Source organism: Heliconius melpomene, chromosome 20, assembly GCF_056956725.1.
Source record: "Heliconius melpomene rosina isolate 202511_hmr_F chromosome 20, ASM5695672v1, whole genome shotgun sequence".
Classification (NCBI taxonomy): domain Eukaryota; kingdom Metazoa; phylum Arthropoda; class Insecta; order Lepidoptera; family Nymphalidae; genus Heliconius; species Heliconius melpomene.
Window position 1 is genome coordinate 12,105,915 of NC_140408.1, and position 21,477 is coordinate 12,127,391.

At 32.1% G+C, this 21,477-nt stretch overlaps 1 protein-coding gene across 1 annotated transcript; it reads right to left on the reverse strand.

Annotated features, from left to right (window-relative positions):
• Positions 1-641: 641 nt before the first annotated feature.
• LOC146528038 (fatty acyl-CoA reductase 1) lies at positions 642-20,659 on the reverse strand. Its single transcript, XM_085204017.1, has 14 exons — positions 20,521-20,659; positions 10,126-10,270; positions 9,567-9,660; positions 7,961-8,127; positions 6,980-7,070; positions 6,401-6,546; positions 5,979-6,088; positions 5,468-5,539; positions 5,095-5,215; positions 4,533-4,655; positions 4,081-4,200; positions 3,459-3,610; positions 1,710-1,815; positions 642-1,406 (listed from the first exon to the last, which is right to left on the reverse strand). Exons 2-14 carry the CDS (start codon positions 10,260-10,262, stop codon positions 1,271-1,273), a joined length of 1,575 nt encoding a protein of 524 aa, XP_085060143.1. The 5' UTR covers positions 10,263-10,270; positions 20,521-20,659; the 3' UTR covers positions 642-1,270.
• Between the last annotated feature and the right edge of the window lie 818 nt (positions 20,660-21,477).

Genomic DNA, 21,477 nt, shown 5'->3' on the forward strand with positions numbered 1-21,477 from the left:
TTGAATCGTCGAATGAACATATGAACAAAAAGCTACCACCGGTTCGGAAGGCAGTTCTGCTGAGAAGAGCCGGCAAGAAACTCAACAGTTGCTCTTTTCAAAGTCAATGGTATATTTTACTATTACATTTGCTGGCAGCTATCGAAAATCCTTTAAATGTATATATTAAAATTATTTTCAATTGCCAGCTCTAGTAAAGCCCGATAGCCACTGCAAGCGGAGAGGGACCATTAATGACTACGTTGAACTCGCAAAAGATATATATTTTCACTTTATTTATATTTATATTTTCACACATACAACATTGTTAAGATAATCCCACTGGGTTCCCTCTGCCTACTCTGCTGTGTGCTATATATATATATATATATATATATATATATATATATATATATATATATATATATATATATATATAAACAAACAATTATATTTATATATATATATATATATATATAAATACATTATATAAATATAATTGTTTGTTTTGTGTCTGTTGAAGTTTTCAACTGAAACCATCATGGTTAATGAAATACAACCTGGTGACAGACGGACAGATAGACAGACGGGTGAACAGCGGGATCTTAGTAATTGGGTCTCGTTTTACTCTTTGGATACGGAACCCTAAAAAACAACAAAAGTTCAGAACAATCTTTTATTAAAAACTTAATATAAAATATAAAACGTTAAAGCTACAGCCATTACAAAAATTTACAATAACATACAAAGCTTATTACAGAATACACTATAACAATCTCTTACATATTTTAAATGTCATTCCACACTATAAAATAAACGTTTCCCATTTGAATGTAATAGCTAGTTTAGTTATATACAATTAATATTCTTTATATTTTCAAAGAAATATGAGAATAAAATATAAGTAGAGCCATTTCTCCATTTTGATTTAATATATGTTTTTATTTAAAAATTAAAACACATAATACTGTTTATATTTAAAATAAAGTTTAAAATTAAAGGCTCTTTTAAAGTTAGAGGCCTTTGCATTAATAGCATAAAATAATCATGATATAAGTAATTACTTTTTTAATTACTCATTAAACTAAGAAAGTGTTTTCTATATATTATAGCTATTTGTAGTCTTAATACACTTAACATTCGTACATACACTTATATATAATCTTTTATTGGCATATAAAGTTTAGAGTCCCCTGAAGAATTACTGGAACTATTTTGGTACAGGAGAAAAAAAATAAAAAATGTTACCAATCGTTACGCAAAGTCTAAAATAAAAGTTTTTTATGTTTTTTTATTCCACCATGGGTTTATGAGTTATTTCACTCGAACCAACTAAAAAAGTGTAGAACGTCGAGATCCATCCACTGAGCCAGTAGAAGATGAGAGCCCAAAATATAAATCTGGTCGCTAAGTCTACAAACCACATGCTGAAAAAAGAAATGAAAAGTTGAAATAAAAATTACAATAAGATATTTTTATAGATCATTATTATGTGTGCGGGATACAGCGTGAAGCTGATTTCTTAAAATTATATCTTATAGCTATTAATCTATGAGTTTTTAATTAGCTTCACGCTCTTTCCCGTATAGCAGGTTAAGATACCTAATGTGAAATATTCGCCCGAATTCGATCCCGGTCGGTTATTAGCATAATATGTTTTTTGTACTATTTTAAATTGTTTTCCTTTTTCCAAAGATTGTGAAATTTAAAAATTTAAACTATTTGCTTACATTAGCATATGCCTTCTAGCTGCCGGCAAAGTGTCATCGGTCTCCTTCAGAATATATATACGAGCAGCTTTGATGCAGTCCTCGAAGTATTTCAATATGTCCAAACCTATTTAAAATATAATTTAATATTTTTTAAATAAAAATAGAGAATGAATCACTTTTTGAATTTAAATTAGTGAAAACCACATTAAAATTCTTTGTGTAGGTTAAAAAATTAAAAGGACAAATTTTAAGGGGCTTTGGAAATACAATTTTAGAAAACCTTTAGAAATTTGAACTAGGTACTGACTACGAGATATGAATCCGCGCATCTTGGTAAAAAAGGTCCAAAAATTCGTGGGTCAAATCCTTGAAATTTTTATACATTTTCTAAATTAATATTTTTATTTCTACGTGTTTAATAACACTTTAAAATGTTTAAAACTTTCAATATATTTTTTTGACGCATAGGTATATCCTATATCTTATAAAACAAAGTCGCTTTTTGTGTCTGTCTGAACTTTCTAACTCTTCTTCTTCTAAACCACCCAACGGATTTGAATGCGGTTTTCACCATTAGGTCGAGTATTTCTCAGGGAAGGTTCATATATAGTTTATTATTTGTACATTCTTATGTAAATTTACATAAATACGATAAATGTGTATAAAGTCCTACCCGCTGAGACACTTTGGCGCATGCGCTGCTTTAATGGTAAATACTACATGAAAAAAATGTACTGGAGTATTGTTCCTCTTAATAAGATCTACAAAAAAGTCCGCGATGGCATATTCGTATCTTTTAAGAATAACGTGTAGTGATCATATTTCTGTCTAAAAATAGTAATTTCAATATATTTTTTATTGTGAGGGATATTTCTCCATAATGGTATTAATCTTTATCCTTTAAAATACTTTATTAAATTTCTACGTTAAACGAAGATAAAATTTGTTTTTAAACTATTTCGAAATTGCGAATAGTTTTAGAGAAAAACGCATTTAATTATTGACACATCACGCCGTTCACACATCAGCTGTATCGAGTCAAGTTTCACTTATCCCTTTCAGCATATAAATAAGTATATTAGTTACGTTGGCCATTTAATGTAGATCAAAACAGTCTCTTCTGTTTTTTATTTTAATAAGTACTTTAGAAGTTGTTACAATATCAAAAAAGCGAGTCCGCCGCGCCCGCCTGTCTTACACGCATTGGTGGTTCAGTGGTAGAATGCTCGCCTGCCACGCGGGCAGCCCGGGTTCAATTCCCGGCCGATGCATTCTATTTAATTTTCGTCACAGGCAGCCACGTAGTGCTTGCTTTTCATCAGGGACAGAATACCCTCTTCAGCATTAACCACAAGCTCGAAAAAAAAAAACCCGCCTGCCTTTATAGCAACGAAGATTTAGATGCGTTTGCACGTATTGGATAATTCGAGTTGAATGTATTATTTAATGTCATTTAACTATCTAAAAATAGTAATTTAAATATATTTTAATAAGTACTTGAAAAGATTAGTAGCACAGATTTAAAATTACGGTACCTACTAAAAAATCCTTGCTGTGTAAAACAATTGAAAAATCCTTATTGAAACTACGAAAATGCGGGTTGCATTAGGGTTTAATTAATTTTCACATTATCTTAAGTGCTTTGCAAACATACATTATATGAATAATCCAGTAGTAAAAGCGGGCGAAGCCGCAATAGGGTCGCTAGTTTAAGTATAGGTTATTAAGATTAGGCGATCTCGAAGGTCTTTTATAATGAAAGTTTACCAATCGCGTCAACTTTGTAGTCTCTCCTTTCTTTGGGATTTAAACTTTTTCTAACAGTCTGAGCGATGTCAGATTTGAAATCCCATTGGTTGTTCGTGTAATATTCGAATACGTCGAAGCCTTTGCTTATACGGCGGTGTACACGCATTAGGCTGTAAAATAAAATAAAATAAAATAAAATATTAGCTATTGTAGGATAAACTTGGATAACTGCCCATATTGATAAAATATGTCAACTAGAGAGTTTTTAAATAAAATTATAGATTTTCTTAATTAGGTCTCTTTTTTCGCACTTTTTATTTTGGTACAGAAAAATAGTAATAAGAATGGCGTATGTAGGCATTTCCGGGCCACTTGGCCACCCTCTTTAATTTTTGACTTTTTTATTGTATGACTTTTTTATATGTTTTGTGTATTAAACTTTTGAATTCTGCGTCACACTACTCTGAGGTGGGCATAGCCATTTTTCGAGACAACTCAACCTCGCACTACGTCTACCAGAGCGTGGAAATGGAACTAAATTAAGTACCATCATTCAGGGCGGTACGATTGGGAACGGACTGTCTTAACAGTAGACTTTGAAGATATATCAAGAAGTAGATTTTTTTAAATAAACACTTACACTGGCTTATAACCTAAACAAAATAGTAGGGTGTCAATAAGTATAGCTGGGATCCAGTGGAAGAACAACGCGCAGATGTTGTGGTACAACCTGGAATGTTTCATAGAACCGCCTGGATACCTGGAAATATTTTTTTTGTGAAATATGAATAAAATCATTAATATATAAGCCATAAGTATATTTATTCATTTGTAAAAACAATTCACGGTTTCACGGCCGTATCCTACTACACTCGTACACTAATTATGATGCACATGAAATGCATATTTTTACTATATAATGTATAATCATATTTGTTATAAAAATATGTATAAATAAATGAATATTTATTTTTCTAATCTTAATTAGAGATACGAAATACCAAGACCAAGAGCGAAGAAGTGGAAATATAAGTTTAAATAAATAATTCATTTGCTCGAGTGGGGATCGAACCCACACCCAGAACAACTTACCAAACAACACCGTTTAGAGGCACTCTCTTCATAATGATCTCTCGCCCAGCATCAATCATCTCGAGCCATGTCACTTTGATTTCGGCGGATGAGGTGAAATTCACTACAGTTCTTTGTGTGTCACTGAAATTTTACAAAATACATAGGTAAATAAAATAATTTTAACGTACCGGGAATTGAACCTGGGACTTTTAAAAAAAAATTCTTACAAAGAAAAAAATAAATGATATTCACACTTAAAAAGAATTTTGTGATTACGTTTTTAAATAACATTTAACATATAGAAGCTCTTTTGCCATCTGATCATTCTAAGCAAATTATTCTATATTTTTTAGTATTAAAAATCTCTCTAAAGAGATACTAACAACAAATATAACCTTGCAGCAAATATATAACAATTTTGATGAAACTTGATAATAATATATGGCTTAGTCGTAGAAGCGCTTGGGTAGTTTCCATCAGTCGCGGATTCAAATTCCACTATGTTAAAATTTTTATATTTTACATAAAAATTATATAATATATATAGATAACCTAATTAGTAGTTAATACAGCAAATTACCCATTCTTAATATAATTCCAAGTGCATATCATAATGCCGTTTATAAAAACATCCACTGGCAAGTAGTCGGCGTAGCTGTTGCTTTTGCAATACATCGTCCTTATAACTCCTTTACCAGCACCTGGAAAATTATATATATTTTTAAATATTAAGTAAAATTACTTTTTAAAAATTTTATATTCAGGTCTAACATGTAGATCTGAGTTCAATTCCCATTCGAGGAAGTGAAATATTTAAGCAACACGCGGTGCCTCCAGGATTTGGCAGAAAGTGTGGAATAGCTAGATTTTGAACATAGAAATAAAGTCGCGGCGTTGAACACCACCAAGTCACTGAGTATTTGAAGTCGTAGTTATAATTTAGTAGTACCTACCAATTAATAATCCAGTTGGTCCATTTATGTTGTCAGTCCAACCTGGTAATGGTTCTTGCCAGATAGGTATCACTAAAAATTCAATTATTCATTAAATCTTCATACGCAAAAATGACAATTAGTATTTAATTAACATTAAAATTTAAATAATATGTAAATTTAACGGATTAAATGCTAAATGGTAACATTAAATACAAAACATTGTATTAATTAGGTTTAGGCCGACGCGACGCAGTGGCTGGGATGTGGGTTGCATTTCCATTCGGGGGAATAAAATATTTTCATTTTCTCACTCTCCTATCGACGCGCATTGCTTAAAGAGTTCAGCGGAAAGTGAAGAACGGAGTATCTTAACTTAACACTAGGTTTCCTCTACCTACTCTGCTATAATATATATAACAGTTGAAAAAAAAGATTTCGTTTAGTTGAATGCTAATTCATTTAATTTAATAAAGTTAATTAATAATAAAAACAAAACGCCGTTTAAATACTGTGAAATTTTCCAACTTACCTATAGATGGTCGTAAGATAATTACTGGTATATGTTCCATCGCTTCCACCGCCAGGGCTTCTCCTAAAGCCTTTGTAAAGGCATAGGAATTTGGCAGCTTACTTAGTAATCTGAGAAAATTAGTTATAAATAATCATATTTTCATATAGAAGCCATTCGTGTCGTATATTTTGGATCCGATTTCTAGTCGAGGGAATGAAATATTTAACATTTTCCTTTCTTTGCCCTGGCAATGAGCAAAACGCGACGTTGAGTTTCGCCAGAGCTCGACGGAAAACGGAAAACGGAAGTGTCTTAATAGAAACAGAATGTCTTAAAACTGGATTTCCAGGTTTCACCTGCCTACTGTCACTGGACCAGACTTCCAGCTTATATTGGACTTATATTCTTAGCTATATTTAATTTGGTGGTAAAAAACTTACTTAGGGGTAATTGTAGCTATAGTCTCCTCATCCATCCACTCCATAGCGTCGATTATCTTATGTGGGTCCGCTGGCGGTGGATACGGACGTTCTTCTAGAAGCTTTTCATGCAAATGACAATAGGCAGTCGATATGTGGATGAATAACTGTAAACAATTAAAAATATAATAAAAAATAAATTAATAGAGCATAAAAATGTTTTTAGATAACGTATAATATTTTGAACGGTATTTGAAGCTGCACCTCTTGGATGTCGTCCAAACGCTCTGACAACTGAGCCTTACAACATAAATAACGACGTCGCTTAGAGAGAGAGTTTGAGTTTAAGAGAGAAAAATAGAAGTAGCAAAAATGATAACATTTTAAATACCCGGTGAAGTGTGTGCGGAATGAGCATTACCAAATATTTTTCATAGATAATAATTTCTGTTTTATTTTGGATTGTAAGTCAGTGTATAACGTAAATTCAATATACGAGTAAAATTCCAACAATAAATAATTGAGAATTTTTATTTAAATTTATTTATTTATAATTTTATTTAAATTTGAACCCGATAATAAAATATATATAAAAATCACCTGTAGGTTTTTACACTTCTTCCCTAACTCAAAAACGAGTTTTGTTCCACGTACATTAAGTAACACTGCCTTTTTAAGTTCCTCGTCGAATCTGTAATATAATTTATATATAAATAAACAAGATTTAGCTTTACGCTATGTCCCCCATACAGCACGGAATGTAGGGAACGAAGTGTCTTAATGAGTGTCTTAACTCTAACTTTCCAAATTCCCTCGCCTACCCACACATAGCAGGATGGACGAGGGAAAGTATTACGCGGTGTTAATTTCCGCCAAGACGTAATGTCTCTTCAAATTGGGTGAAGTGTGGGAAAGGTGAAAGTGATTTAACTGTAGGTTCTCTCTGTTTACCCTGCTATATCCCCAACAGAGGAATATATAAGCCATGTCCTTAAATACGCAGGAAGTAGTTGAAATAAATTTATTAAAATTTTATGACATGTCCAAGTGAATGTTAAGCATTTTTATGGAATAAAGATATTTTGACTTGACTTTGACTTTGACTTTAAAACAATATTCTAGATATCTATAACCTTTGTTTTACAATCGGTTATTAACTTTATAATAATTCTCAGTATCTCACAGCAATAAGTTACTCAATGACAAACATATAATCTTTAAACACGCGAAAATACCATTAGTAATTTACAAATATTAAACTTGTTTCTTAAGGCTAAGCTTAAAATTTTTATAACAATTTAAATAAAACACAGGAAGTTATCAAATTAAATAACATATTAACTTTAAATAGTTTTTTCTCACGTCACTGCCATATTTTGAGAGCTCTTCGTAAATCACTATTCTCTACTTGAATAATATGACTGCATCAAGATAGAAGGTTATCAGTAAAATTAAATTATGTTTTTTTGGACACTTCATTGTAATTTTCATTGATAGTAGTTATTTTCATTGATAGCAGTAGAGCTGAATAGTTTGCTTGAAAATGACAATTTTTACTTTTAATAACGAAACAATTCCTACCTGATAGTAGCAGCAGCGTGTATTATAATATTGACGTTATCAATGATCGTCTGTCTGTCTGCTTCACTGATAGCGAGATCTGGTGCAGACGCATCTCCGTTTACGATCTCCAATTTCTCCAGTAAAGGTTCTACACCACCTCTTAGAGATCTGAGTTTTCCAAATAACTGTAATTTACAAAATAAATTAGATTTTTTAAGTAGCCAGAATTTTCCCATTCACCTCGTCTACTATCATCACCTTCCTCATACATGCCTTCCAGGAGATCCTCTTTTTACGTTAACATATCACTATGATCAACACAGTGTTCTCAAAGATCAATTATGTCTAAACCCTGCTTCTCTTATCACTCATTCTTGCTTCATAAATCTTTTTTTGCCTTTCTTTCGCCACTAATACTTTCAACATGCACGACCACTTCAGACGTTTTTTCTTCAGTATTATCGTGACATCACTGCTAGTACCATTGTGGGTATCGAATTTCGTTAGCTAAACTGATTCCACATACATTCGTAACTTTTCGAATATGTAGGATATATCTATTTCTATATGGAAAGACAAAAATTATAAAAAAACACTATTCTATTTTGAATAACTATCTATACCAAGACAAACAAACCCAATATAAGGTCACTGGTTTTTTGCACCATTTTTTAAACATTTCGATTTCGATTCGAAAGCCAATGACGCGCTCTCGACATGACGCGACTCCTGACCGAGTCCAGAATAAGTAAGCAAATTAATTTTGGCACATTCACAGTCAGATGCTATTCCACCAAGACTTCCTCAATCTATAGAAATATGTTCCCATAGTAAAAATATGCAAGGAATCTTAATAAAGCATTTCAAATACAAGCTAACGAACGATCACGAAATGACCTAAATACTTAAACGTCGCTATTGCGTTAGAATCCTAGAATGCGTTAACTATTTTTGTATTATGATTATTTTTTATGTTACCTTTATTTCTTATTTTTTTTAAATGTACTTCTGACTACAGCGAAGACGGTAAAATAATTTCATTTCCCCGAGTAGGAATCGAACCCACAAGCTACACTTTTGTAAAATTATAATTCCGTAAAATGTTTGACAACTCCATATAAAAAAAACTCGTGTTAAGTGAAAATTTCGTACTAACATTTCTGAGTCATACAAACATTAGTGCTCTGTTGTAAGTGAAGTTGTGAAATAGTGAAATAACTAGTCGAGGGCACTTTACCAGCACGTTTAGGAAACCTCTGGACTTTTGGAATTGCGGCATTTGTGGTTTTATACATTCGTAGATGATCGTAGATTCATATAATAAATACATTATGTTTCACGCTAATATACAATCCTTAACACTACCTAGTATTAAGATAGTCCAAAGGATAAGCATAAGGAAACGTGTTAAGACACTCCATTCCGAACTCTTTACCTAATTTTTCAAATCATTGCACGGATGCTGGTGAAAATCTAAGCACTTTGTGTTGTCACTAGAGAGAGGAGATGAATATAATGAATTCTCCCTAGTGGGAATCGAACCCGCATTTATAGTCACGCTGTGCCCTTACACCACGACGGCTCCCTCTACTATAATAATTAGATATACAAATACACTAATTACCTCATCATTGAGCATTTCTTCGAGACGCTGTTTAGGAGTTTTACCTTTTTTCGGTCGAACAAGCAGCATTATTTTTCCAATATCTGGACATTTTCTGAAAATAGATTTTTTTTTTGAGTTTACACTCGCATTATCAATTAATAAAACGTTTTTATAATATTTTTTAAATTTTTATTATTCTAAGCTTCACACTGTATATCACATATAGCAAAATAATCATAGAGACCTAGGAACCTAGTGATAAAATTCTCCGTTCCTATCAGGTCCACATCCGTTCTCCATTTTTCACCGAATCCTGAAGGTACTGCATGTTGAGTAGCGGAACTCAATACAGCGTATTTACCTCTTTACCAGAGGAAATTAAAATAATAAATATTTAATTCCTGTTCAGTTAGAATTGATCCTACACCCGTCTTGTTTAAAGTCGGACGCTGGTGCCCTTGCGTTAACGATTTTATTTATTTATATATTTTCGAACTTTTTTTTTTTCTACGGCATGTCGGTGTTTATTTTTTTTTAATATTTATATAAATGTGACGAGAATTATATTATAATATACCTCAACAGCTTTTCAACCAGCACTTTGCCCATAAACCCAGTACCACCAGTCACTAACAAGTGCAAGCCGGTGAACGTCTCAGCTATACGGTCAGGCATCGACTCCAACTCGCTGGACGAGTACCCTTCTGAGGCCATCGTGGAGTCTGAAAGAAGAAAAAATATTACATGATAAACTAAAAAAAACCTTAAATTATTTTGTTGGTATTTGTGTTGTCTTAGCCAGAAGAAGAAAAAAAAGAAGAAAGTCCGGTAACAACGCAAAGAGCGGCTTTTAATTACGAGAATTGAATATAATTTGGGGAAGTCCTCCTAAGGAGGAGTTAAAGAGTCAGAAAGCAGGCATTGATTCCAGCTCGCTGGACGAGTACATTTCTGAAGGCAGAGGCCTACAGCGCTATTTGTATGCGATAGAACGTGAAGCTAAAAAACACATTGAATTTGAAAAATAAATGTATAGCATTTTCATACTATTATGTAAATTAAATCTTGAAAGCCTTACACGCGTTGAAGTCTTTTACAATAACAAGTAAGCTATGTGTATTGTATAGTCCAAAGTGAATTTTGTTTTTCCGAATGAAAAAGGAGACCAAAGAAAATTGCTTTTTCTCCCGAATGGAAATTGAACCCACAACCATTGCGTTGTGAATCATGCACGTTATTACAAAATCATTAAAAGTATTCTAATTGCGTCATCCAGTCTGTTATTGTAAACAATATTGTGACGACAATACATTGTTTCACGTGTAATTTAATTCTGATGAACGTCTGGAGGTAGCGATGCGTAAGCAGACAGGGGTCGCGAGTTCAAACCCATGTGGCTTATTTATTTAATTATTTTGTTATGTTTTCCTTAAAACTAAACGTGTCACATTTATTTCAAATAAACAAAAATATTTTTTTGTTCTTCTTACAGGTCATTTGAGGAGGTTGTAACAGTACATTTGTAATTGTGAATTGAAATTCCTCATGAAGGCCACAACTCTACGAATTAAATGTATTCATGTATTTAAAAAAAGATTAGGTCATCGTAGCGCAGTGGGACAGCGTCAGAATGTAAACAAAATGGTCATGAGTTCAACACCATCCAAAAGAATTAATTATTTATATTTAATCGCGCTGATAATATAAAACGTTTTAAATTAGGTAGAAAAATAGAGAACACAGTGTTTTGAAACTAGGCCCACTCTGTAATGGATATCGGAAAAATGGGTCACTAGTTTCTTACAAAGTTTAACAGTAATCTCGGTATAGGTATCTAAGGCTGCCGTCCTTGAGAAGTGAAATGAAGGAACAGAAAGTGTAAGTGTACATTACGAGTGCTGTATTTTAGTATCCTTAGCGTAGATTTAGTTAAATTAATTAATGTTAGGCAACAGTTAGTTCTATTAACCAGTTGCTTTAAACTATTTCTTAAGCTCGTATGTAGGTACAAAATATCTTAAGTGTATGTCATAGATATGCTTATATTTTCATAAATGTAAAAACTCTTAGAACATTTTTACAGTTTAAAACATATATACTTATACTTTTTTTACAGTTTCACACTACACTCTTCATACAATAGATAGTCAGGAAAAATCTTGTCATGAATGGAAAAAGAGTCTACATAGTGACGATGACCACAGCGATGCGGTTAACATGACTTCATGCCTTCCGAAGCATGGACAAGGTCACCTGCAAGCCCATCTTGCATCTGACCGAAATATATGTTGCTTAATATAAGTAATCTGTTTCAAAAGTCACTTAACTAAATATTTTGAAGCAGTTGTTAGGCGGTTGTTTCTGTTAATGCGACGGGTATTTTTTTGATCCCCAATCGTCTATTTCGTTTATTATCGTTTCTAAGCTTTGATAAATAACGCGCGGCGTTGAATTCCGACACTAAGCACACAATGTCTCGGAAATTTGGCGGAGTATCTTAACACTATTAAGACAAATATCTTTTCTTTTCACTTTTTTCCTCAATTTCATTTTAATTTTACAGACATTACGCTGTTGGCACAACGACGTTTTGGCTTACCAAAGTGAAAAAATTAAAAACAAATTTTGTTTATGAAATTAGACATTACAGATTATTATATTAGTTCCTAAATTGTACATACGAAATCTACATATAAAAACCTCTCACGCTTGACATATTTTTCTATTACTGCATAATTATATAGAAAAAGAAAAAAGACAACAATGAACTCAATTCTTTGGAACAATGCAATATTATGTAAGCGCATTTACATTATCTTTCACCTTGACTCTTTTATTTTATTTTTCATACATCTCCCGTATATAGTAGAGTACTAAATTACTAATCTTTTAATGATGTAAAAATAAAGTATGTAACTTTATAATCATCACCTTTCTAATTTAAAAAAAATTGAGAATGGCTGGCAACGGTTGCCTAACATCGATCTTAGTGGTGTGCTATTGCAGAAGCCTATATATATCCAGCAATGGACAAAGGCTGTTATAATTAAAAGTTGTTTATAGTTATTTTTTCGATCAATTAAATATGGTTTTCCTTTATATAATTATTATATGTCAAAGCGAAACTGTAGTGGCGCAAGTGTAACAAGCCTAACCGTATATGCCATGGTTCTAGAGTTATAACTCCACTCGAGGAGCGTTCAAAAGTTTTAATTTCCTCTGTTCTATAAAAGCATCGATGGTCCATGGTAAAGTATGGAAAGTGAAAAATTGCGAATCTATTTATTGCTCTTTTGTACTAATAACAAGTGTAGTTTTAATTGGTTTTTCAAAATTTCAATGGTGTCTGCATGTAAAAGCAAAATTTTGCGTTAAGTTCCGCAACTCGACACGCAATGGTTGGAAATTAGATGAAAAATTGTAAACGAATTGTTTTAACATAAAGTTCTCTACCTATCCCGCTATATGCGGAATAAAGCGTGAAATTAAAAATATTACAGTATACCATTAACACCAACCAGCCACTGTCTAAACGAAACAAATCACCTTGATTACAATCATTATAAAACATGATACGTTTGTAATAAATGAAGATAACGTCATTGCACGTTTCTAAATAAGTCGCCAGGTCGCTATAATAACAGAAAAAAAAATTTCCATTGTTTTCCTCTAATCTAAAGACTTGAAATTACCATATTCTCCACATTTGTAATAGTTTTAGAGACCGAGGAAATTAAAATATTTGATAATTATTACTATTTTACTAAACTTAAATATTTTTTGGTAACATAGCTAGTTAAGTGGCAGAACTCAACACGCCTTTTCTTATTACCAGAAAATAAATTCATTCCCTCCAGTGGGAATCGAACCTCAACCGTCGCGTTAACAGTGAAACACTGTCAACGACGGCAGCTATAACCATTATAGTATCATCAATGTCATTATTACGCTTCTCGTGTAAAAGGTGTCTTATTACAACAATAATGTTGTAGAAGTTACCAAATATGCTTATCTAAATGTTGAAAGATAATTTTTGAAGATAACTTCTTGTATACATAGTAGAGTCGTGTTTTCATTTAGGCGTAATTGTGGATTTGTGGCCCAAGTTGAGAAATATTTATTTAAAACCTAGACTTAAGGCACGTCCTTCCACACTTTCGAGACATTGCGTACTAAGTGGACACTTTGAGTTTTCGTAACTCACTTTGAGTTGAGTCCAAGTACGAGTCTTGCTACCATAAGCATAGATATGGAAATAATTCTTTCTCCCGAATGTGAATCGAATTCATATTCATCGCGTTTATAATCACACTGCTATGCCCTGATGTCTTCACTTTCAAAGGTTTTGCATATTAATTAAAAGAAAATCATTTTTTTATCTTTTCCTTTGTATTGGTTTTGCGTACAATTAAAGTATTTCTATCCATTTGTTTATCTATCTATCTGTTCATTCATTTATCTATCTATTTATCCACAGTTCGCAATCTATGATTTTAGTTGCGAAAAGTCAAGGATATCTATATACCTAGTATTACATACAGTTAGGTAACACCGTGTCGCGCACGTATAGGGCATGTAGTCGTTACATAAGGATTGACTGCGACATACTTTGGTCGTTTGTAGCTTAGTGGTGCTTAGGATGATAGTTCTCAGTTCATATTTTGTTTTGGAATTTAAAAAAAAATAATGATATTTTATATTAGCTGTATTTTTTTCTTATAGGGGTAATTTTAAAGCAATTTTGTGGTTAAAATGAGTAAAGGTCTATTTCAAAAAATATATCAGGCTAGTTTGCCTTATTGACTCCTTAATAAAAAATAATTAATTACTAAAAGAAATGCATATAGACACATCTGTGTAATATCAGTAGTTTCCTGAACAGAATAATTAGTCAACTTGGTAGAGTCAATAAACTCAATTCTCTCCATTTCGCAAATAAAAAGAAAATAAATGCTTAGAACTTAAAAAAGCCTTGTTAGTTTATCTGTCACCTAACTTACTAGATGGATTTGACATAAGGACAAATAGGTCAGTCTATTTTCTCTGTTTAGTACAGAAATATCAACGTTTCAACGATAATATTATAAAGCTTAACAACGTGTTTGCTTATATAGCAACTACTGGTTCAAATCCATTTATAGAGATCGCTTCATTACATTAATGGTTTCCTTGTAGACGTTAACGTTAGACCACGCGGACCAAGTCACAGGTAGAAGTATGTATATTATTAATACTAAATAGTAATAAGTACCATTGGTGGAGCAGGGCTATAAGCGTGCGACAGTAAATGCGATGGGTTGTCGGTTCGAATTTCACTGGAGAAAGTGAAATATTTCATATTACCATTTCCTCGCTACGATTATGAGGCAAAGCATAGCGTTAAGGTCCGCTACTCAACACGCAATACGTCCAGAATTCAATGGAAAGCAGGAAATGGCGTGTTTTAGTACCAGTGCTCCAGAATCCCTTCACCTACCCTGCTATGTGCGTGATACAGCGTGAAGCTAAAAAATAATTTTAAAAAGATCATAATAAACAGAAATATACGTTCTTTCGACAGTACGATAAGCAACAGCAAGGCATATACCAACTATTTGAACAAAGGTATCTAATTATCAATGAATGTGTTAAGAATTAGTAAATCCTTCGCCCAATATGTAAAGTTACCTTGGACATGTCATCATCCGCGCGTCCCGAAGCTTTCTCTAACGCAAACTCAAATAACACGTTCGTGCTAATTTTATTTGTCAATATTGACATTTATTATATGAGATTATATTATAAACAAGCGGCCCGTTCGCGGTTACACCCGCGTGAGCTATGTTATTATTAATTGCTGTCTCCATGACTACGTCTTAGTGACGTCTATGCAAAATTTGAGACTCCTAGCATTTGTAGTAACGAAGTTTCATACAAACTTTCGACCCCAAAAACAACCCCTTAGAAGTCGAATATTGCAAATTCCCGTCTTAGCGAGCACCTACGTCCTATAAATAACTCCTATGCAAAATTTGAGATTCCTAGGACATGTAGTTTCTGAGATTTCGTGATGAGTGAGTGACCTTTCGATTTTATATATATAGATTATTTTACTAAATTTACGTTTTATTAATAATGTTTATTACATGATCGTAGTGGGTGAGCGTGTAACTGTAAGCGAGGGTAGCTAGTTCGATTCTCGCTTAAAATAATCTCTCTTTCCGTCCAATATCAAGACATATAGTTTTTTGGTAGAAATCAACTCCGCTCTTTCAATTCAATGAATGTCTTAACTCTAATTAGATTAAGATTAATAAATTTTATATGGGTAGAATGTGAAGTTCAGAACATATCACATGGTTTGATTTAATTTATTTGTAGAAGTATGGGATTAAGAGGAAAAAGAAATTATTTTCTGAAGAAACCTATTGAGAAATTATTCTCTTACTAAGACGGTACGTGTTAAAGATGGAACTGAACCCACAACAACCTTAGATGATAACAAACACTGCTTACTGTGCTATAAAATACAATAATTACATCATTAAAGTAACAGTAATTTCTATTATTAAACCTATTGTAACGCCTTGCCTTATCAATTTGACAAGTTGTGTTGAAATAGCCTTGACCGTTTTTATTTGTTGATAATATCGACACCAATTCGACACCAATGAATGTCAGTTCGAATCCTATTGACGAAGCGATTGTATTGACCATATTTATATTATAAATATATATATCATTTATAAAGCTGAAGGGTGTGTTGGGTTGATCGCGCCAATATCAGGAACTATTGGCTCGAATTCAAAAAATCTTTTCTAATTCGAGAATGTTACAATTAAGTATAATCTAATAACCCATCGATTACCATTTTTTTCCCAGAATCGTATCAGAATTTTTTCATCTCGGCAGAAAGTGGGGAACGAAGTGTTTTAACACTAGGTTCCCTCTGCCTACCCTGCTGTATGCGGGATACAGCGTGAGGCTGATTTTAGTTTTTTCATTTCCTTACTATGACAAGAGTAACAAGACATAATAAGGCGTTGAGTTCTGCCACTCAACACATACATTTGTCTTGATTATTGTCGAAAATTTGAGCTCTGGCTCTCAGTTAAGTTCTCCTAAGCCTAAGTTCCTTTTGACTAGTCCGGTATATGCAGTATATAACGTAAACCTATAAAAATATATCTAAAATATATTACTTTCATTCGTATTTTATTTAAATCTAACATATCTTGCCACCCATTATGTAAAAACAACACCAAGTTATAAATTGTAATGAATGAATAACCTCAGTACACTTCTTGTACGTGTTCCGAATTTAATTCTTATGTCTTAAGTTATCTATATTTATAGATATATTTTGTATGTATTCTGGCTCTTCCGTTACTGAGTGACAGATTGAAATTTGTCATGAAGGTAGGCTAAGGAGTATAGGGGAGCATTAGGAGATGATTTCTCGAAATTCCTACCGAGACGAGAAAAACGTGATTTACCTACTAAGTCCATAAAATCAAAATTGGGACTAAAACAAAAACCTTTGAATATTATGTCGGTATACACGCGTTGGTTGTCTATTAATAATAATTAAAATAGTATTCCGTGTCTTATTAGACAAAGAAAGGCCTGAAATGACCCAACATCGAACGTTAAGGACATCGAATATTGTGGTAGGTATTAATGGTTGGGGATTCAATTCCTTCCCCCTCCCTAGCAAGAGATTATTAATCACTAAACACTGATTGTTACGAATTCGTAGGCTCAGTTCCAAAAATATTTTTATATGTACGTATATAAGTGTGAGATATATTTACTAGTATTTGCCGGTAATTTAAAAAATATCAATAAATTCATTAATTTTATTATTCTATAAATTTTGAAAATTATAATATAACTCCACTCCTTTTAAAGCATATTGAGCTGAGAAAACATAGTGTCAAGACACTACGTTCCCCAAATCTCCATAAATTTTAATAACATTGCGTGGTCCAATACATACCACAAAAAACTTAATAGCGTTGATTTTACACAACTCTCGGTGCGTTACAGCTAACAGGATGTTAGTTATTTATAATGAGGTCACTTCGAGGAAAATATTACATTTTTCAATAGCGCAAGTAACATGGCGCAACGGCTTGGATGTGGAATTGTGTGACAGGTCGGAGGTCGCGGGTTCAAAACTATTAAGGGTATAAATAAGACGTAAGATACTAGATATATTTAATATCTTTTACCTGAGGCTTAGCTGGCGTGGTCAAATGGATTATTTCTATTACGATTAATAAGAGTTGTGTGTGTTAATGTTAAAAGATTATGAATTCAAATCCCACACAAAGATATTTCTATTTTAATAACATAATTATAATTGCCAGCCAGCCAGTCGTGGCGCAGGAGCCAGAGTGTGACTGTAAAACCGACTGGTTGTGAGTTCGATCCCCACTCGAGAAAGTGAGGAGCGGTCTCTCTTAACACTAGGTTCCCTTTGCCTACCCTTCTGTGCTGCGGGATACAGCGTGAAGCTGATTTCGTTTTTAATTTTAAATATTTTATTTCCTGGACTTTTAAGGGATTATTTTGGGGGAATAGACAAAGTCGGCAAAGTGCTTTGTACCATATGTAAACAAAATTCGAACCCGTGACATTCGTCATGTAAAACAAAGAATTATTTTACAAGTGTCCATTTCAGAGCTGAGCTAAAAACTTATTCAAGCATATCGTTACTTCATATCGTGGATAAGTTGCAAAAACAACACTAACACTGTGCCGGTCGGTTAACTGGCTTACTTAATACTTACTTAGTACTTACCCTAACTGACTTTACTTACAAAACCCTACTAATATTATAAGTGTGAAAATTTGTAAGGATATTTGTTCCATTTTCAAGCAAAAAATACTGGACGGATTTAGATGAAACTTTAACATAGATAAAAGATCAATATGACAAATGGAATGAAATGGAATATAAACACTGTATAATTTTTCTATAATATAAAAGCGAGCGAATCCGCATGTCTGTTGGTAGTATTCTAAACAAGAATAAATTGTAAGCCATAGAACAGGTAAAGATTTTGTATAATTTGGCTAAGCAGGCGAAGCCACGTTTGTGATCCTAGTATTAAAAAAAATATTATGCATTTTTTAAGTGCCTACTTATATTTTAACGTAAATTAGATTAGAATTTGTATTATTATATTTAATTTCATGGCATATGATTATCGTGTAAAATGTAATTATAAAATTGTTTGTCTTTAAAAGTTGCCAATTTTTTCAATATTAAATTCGTTATATTAATTTAATGGTTGTGAGGCAATTGTAACCTAGTGGGAATTTCAGTTCGCAACCACTACTGAACACGGACATTGCGTGTGTTTGTGACCTCGAATTTAGGTGAAAAGTAAAGAGTGTCTTGACACTTTATTCTACTCTGATGTAGAAAACGGATATAATGAGAATACTTCTTAAAATATAGAAAAAATTAACACATCAAAAAATTATATTATAAAAAAAAGTTACGCTATATACCGCATGTACCATTGTAGACAGAGAGAACCTAGTGTTACGACACTCCGCATAATTTACAACGCATAATTTTGGAGACATAATGTTACTAAAACAATGATGATAAAATGTATTATAATTTATAAAACAAATTATATTCGTATGTAGATTTGTACGTGACGTGATTTAACTTCCTTCTTAGAATGTGTACCTACAACAATGTATAAATAATATATATATATATATATATATATATATATATATATATATATATATATATATATATTCTGGGGATGTATTTTGAATGGAATACATTTTTTTAGTTTCACTCCAGTTGCCAGAGCGGATAAATGTAAATAATTAATTCCCCACAACTAGGAATTGAACCCACTATCGTTGCATTCACAATTACAAAAAAACAAACACTAACCCACTGCGATACAATGACCTCAGTATGTTAGTTTAATTTTAACTAATTAACGTTTAGTTATTATGAGAATTTTATGCAAATCTAAAATTATTCGTATACCTATGAATAATTAAATTATTAAAATAACTTATGCTAATTTTATTGTGTTTTATATTAGTTAAACTAAATTTAACATGAGAAACTATTGCAATACATATAATGTACAATTGTACATTCACACTGATTAACACAAAATGCCAGAGAACGAAGGGCTAGGCAGAGGGAACCTAGTGCTAAGAGATTTCCCCATTCATCGCCGAATTTTCCAGACATAGCGTTTTGAATGGCGAGAAAATAGAAATAATTTTCCATGGAAATTAATCCCACAAACGCTGTATTATACATTTTTGTTTTATAAATGAAAAATATATGTAATATAAAACTAAGTTCTTAATGTGGATATGGAGTGTTTTATATTTATAAAATATATACACATACATTTGAGGCCAGTCGTGGCGTAAGGGAATCGGGTTCTTTTACGAATTATAGACATATTACTAATACTTTATAACCCCAAAGTAGATTGAACTTACGATGCCGTTAATTTTTGTTTCTCTACTTCATCTTCATCTAAATGCACCCATATAACCCAAAACTAAACGCATCTTTCTTAACTTCCCTTCGGTTAAAAATAAATAGATAATATATATATTAATATTATTGAATAAATGATATATAATTTTCATTAAGAATATTATTATTTTAAATGAAAAAAAAAAAACCTTTGGCTATCAATTGAAAGTATGAACAATGTACAAGCATAGTACAAAAAACTGAATCTCGCAGTCACTTTACACGATTTTCTATTTAAATAACTAAAAACGAAAAAACTATTTATTATTACGTTTACCATTTAAAATACTACGTAGTAATTGATAATAAATAAAAAAACAATTAAAACCTACCTCTACCTACAAAAATATTACTCGGTAATTAAAAAATGAGTAAATATTGTAAAATTTACTTGTAAAAAATATTACTCGGTAATCAGTAATTTAAAGATAGGGTAAATAATATAAAACTTACCTTTAAAAATATTACTCAGTAAATGGAAAACTAAACGCGTGTTACTTACAGCTCGAAGAAAACTACACTGAAGTAAAATGATCGTTGCAATTCTACTTCGCAATGATTGTTTCTTAACTCTGTGCTATAAGTAAAGTACACTTTGTAATGACAAATTTGTACTAGATTTTATGTTTGATTATCCCGCACATAGCAGGTAAGGTAGAGGAAATCTGGGAACCTAGTGTTTAGTCACTTCGTTATAATTTGCTAAATTGCTTAAAAAGTTTATTTTTATTATCATTTTGTTTATATTTACCCCTTACATGTTTAAACGGAAGCAGAGTTGGCTAAAAAACAATCACTGTATTCTTCAGTTTCTATTATTAAAGGGTTTGAAGCTACAACCATTGCGCTTTTTTAAACATATTACATTATATCATGACATCATATAAAAAATGACTTTTAATAATAGTCTCATTACTATTATTAATAATTCACAATGAAACCTACCTTAAGTAGGTACTGTACTTTCTAACAAGATATAGGTACATTTATTAAAGGAAAGAAACTTATTAGTTAAGCCATATAAGGCACACCGTCTGACATTAAATGTTACGACTGTGGATTCGATTCCCACTCGAGGAAATGCATTAATTTAATTATTTACGCTTGGCGTTGATTTACAGCACAAGCAATGACGCGAAAAGTTGGCGGTGCGTGAGTGTTTTAAGCCTAAGTTATGCCTGCCTATTCTACTTACTATATGTGAATATAAAAAATAAGATCTTTACGTAATATTTTCGTCTTGTTTACAATTTTTTGTAATATCTCAATCGAGATTTTATAGCAAAAAACCCAAGTACGTGAAAACTAAAAAAAATGTTAAAAAATGGTACCCGACTGTTAAACCTATTATTATTTATGTTATTTCTTAATTTTAGGTCTTAACTAACATGGTTCACGAGATACAGCCTG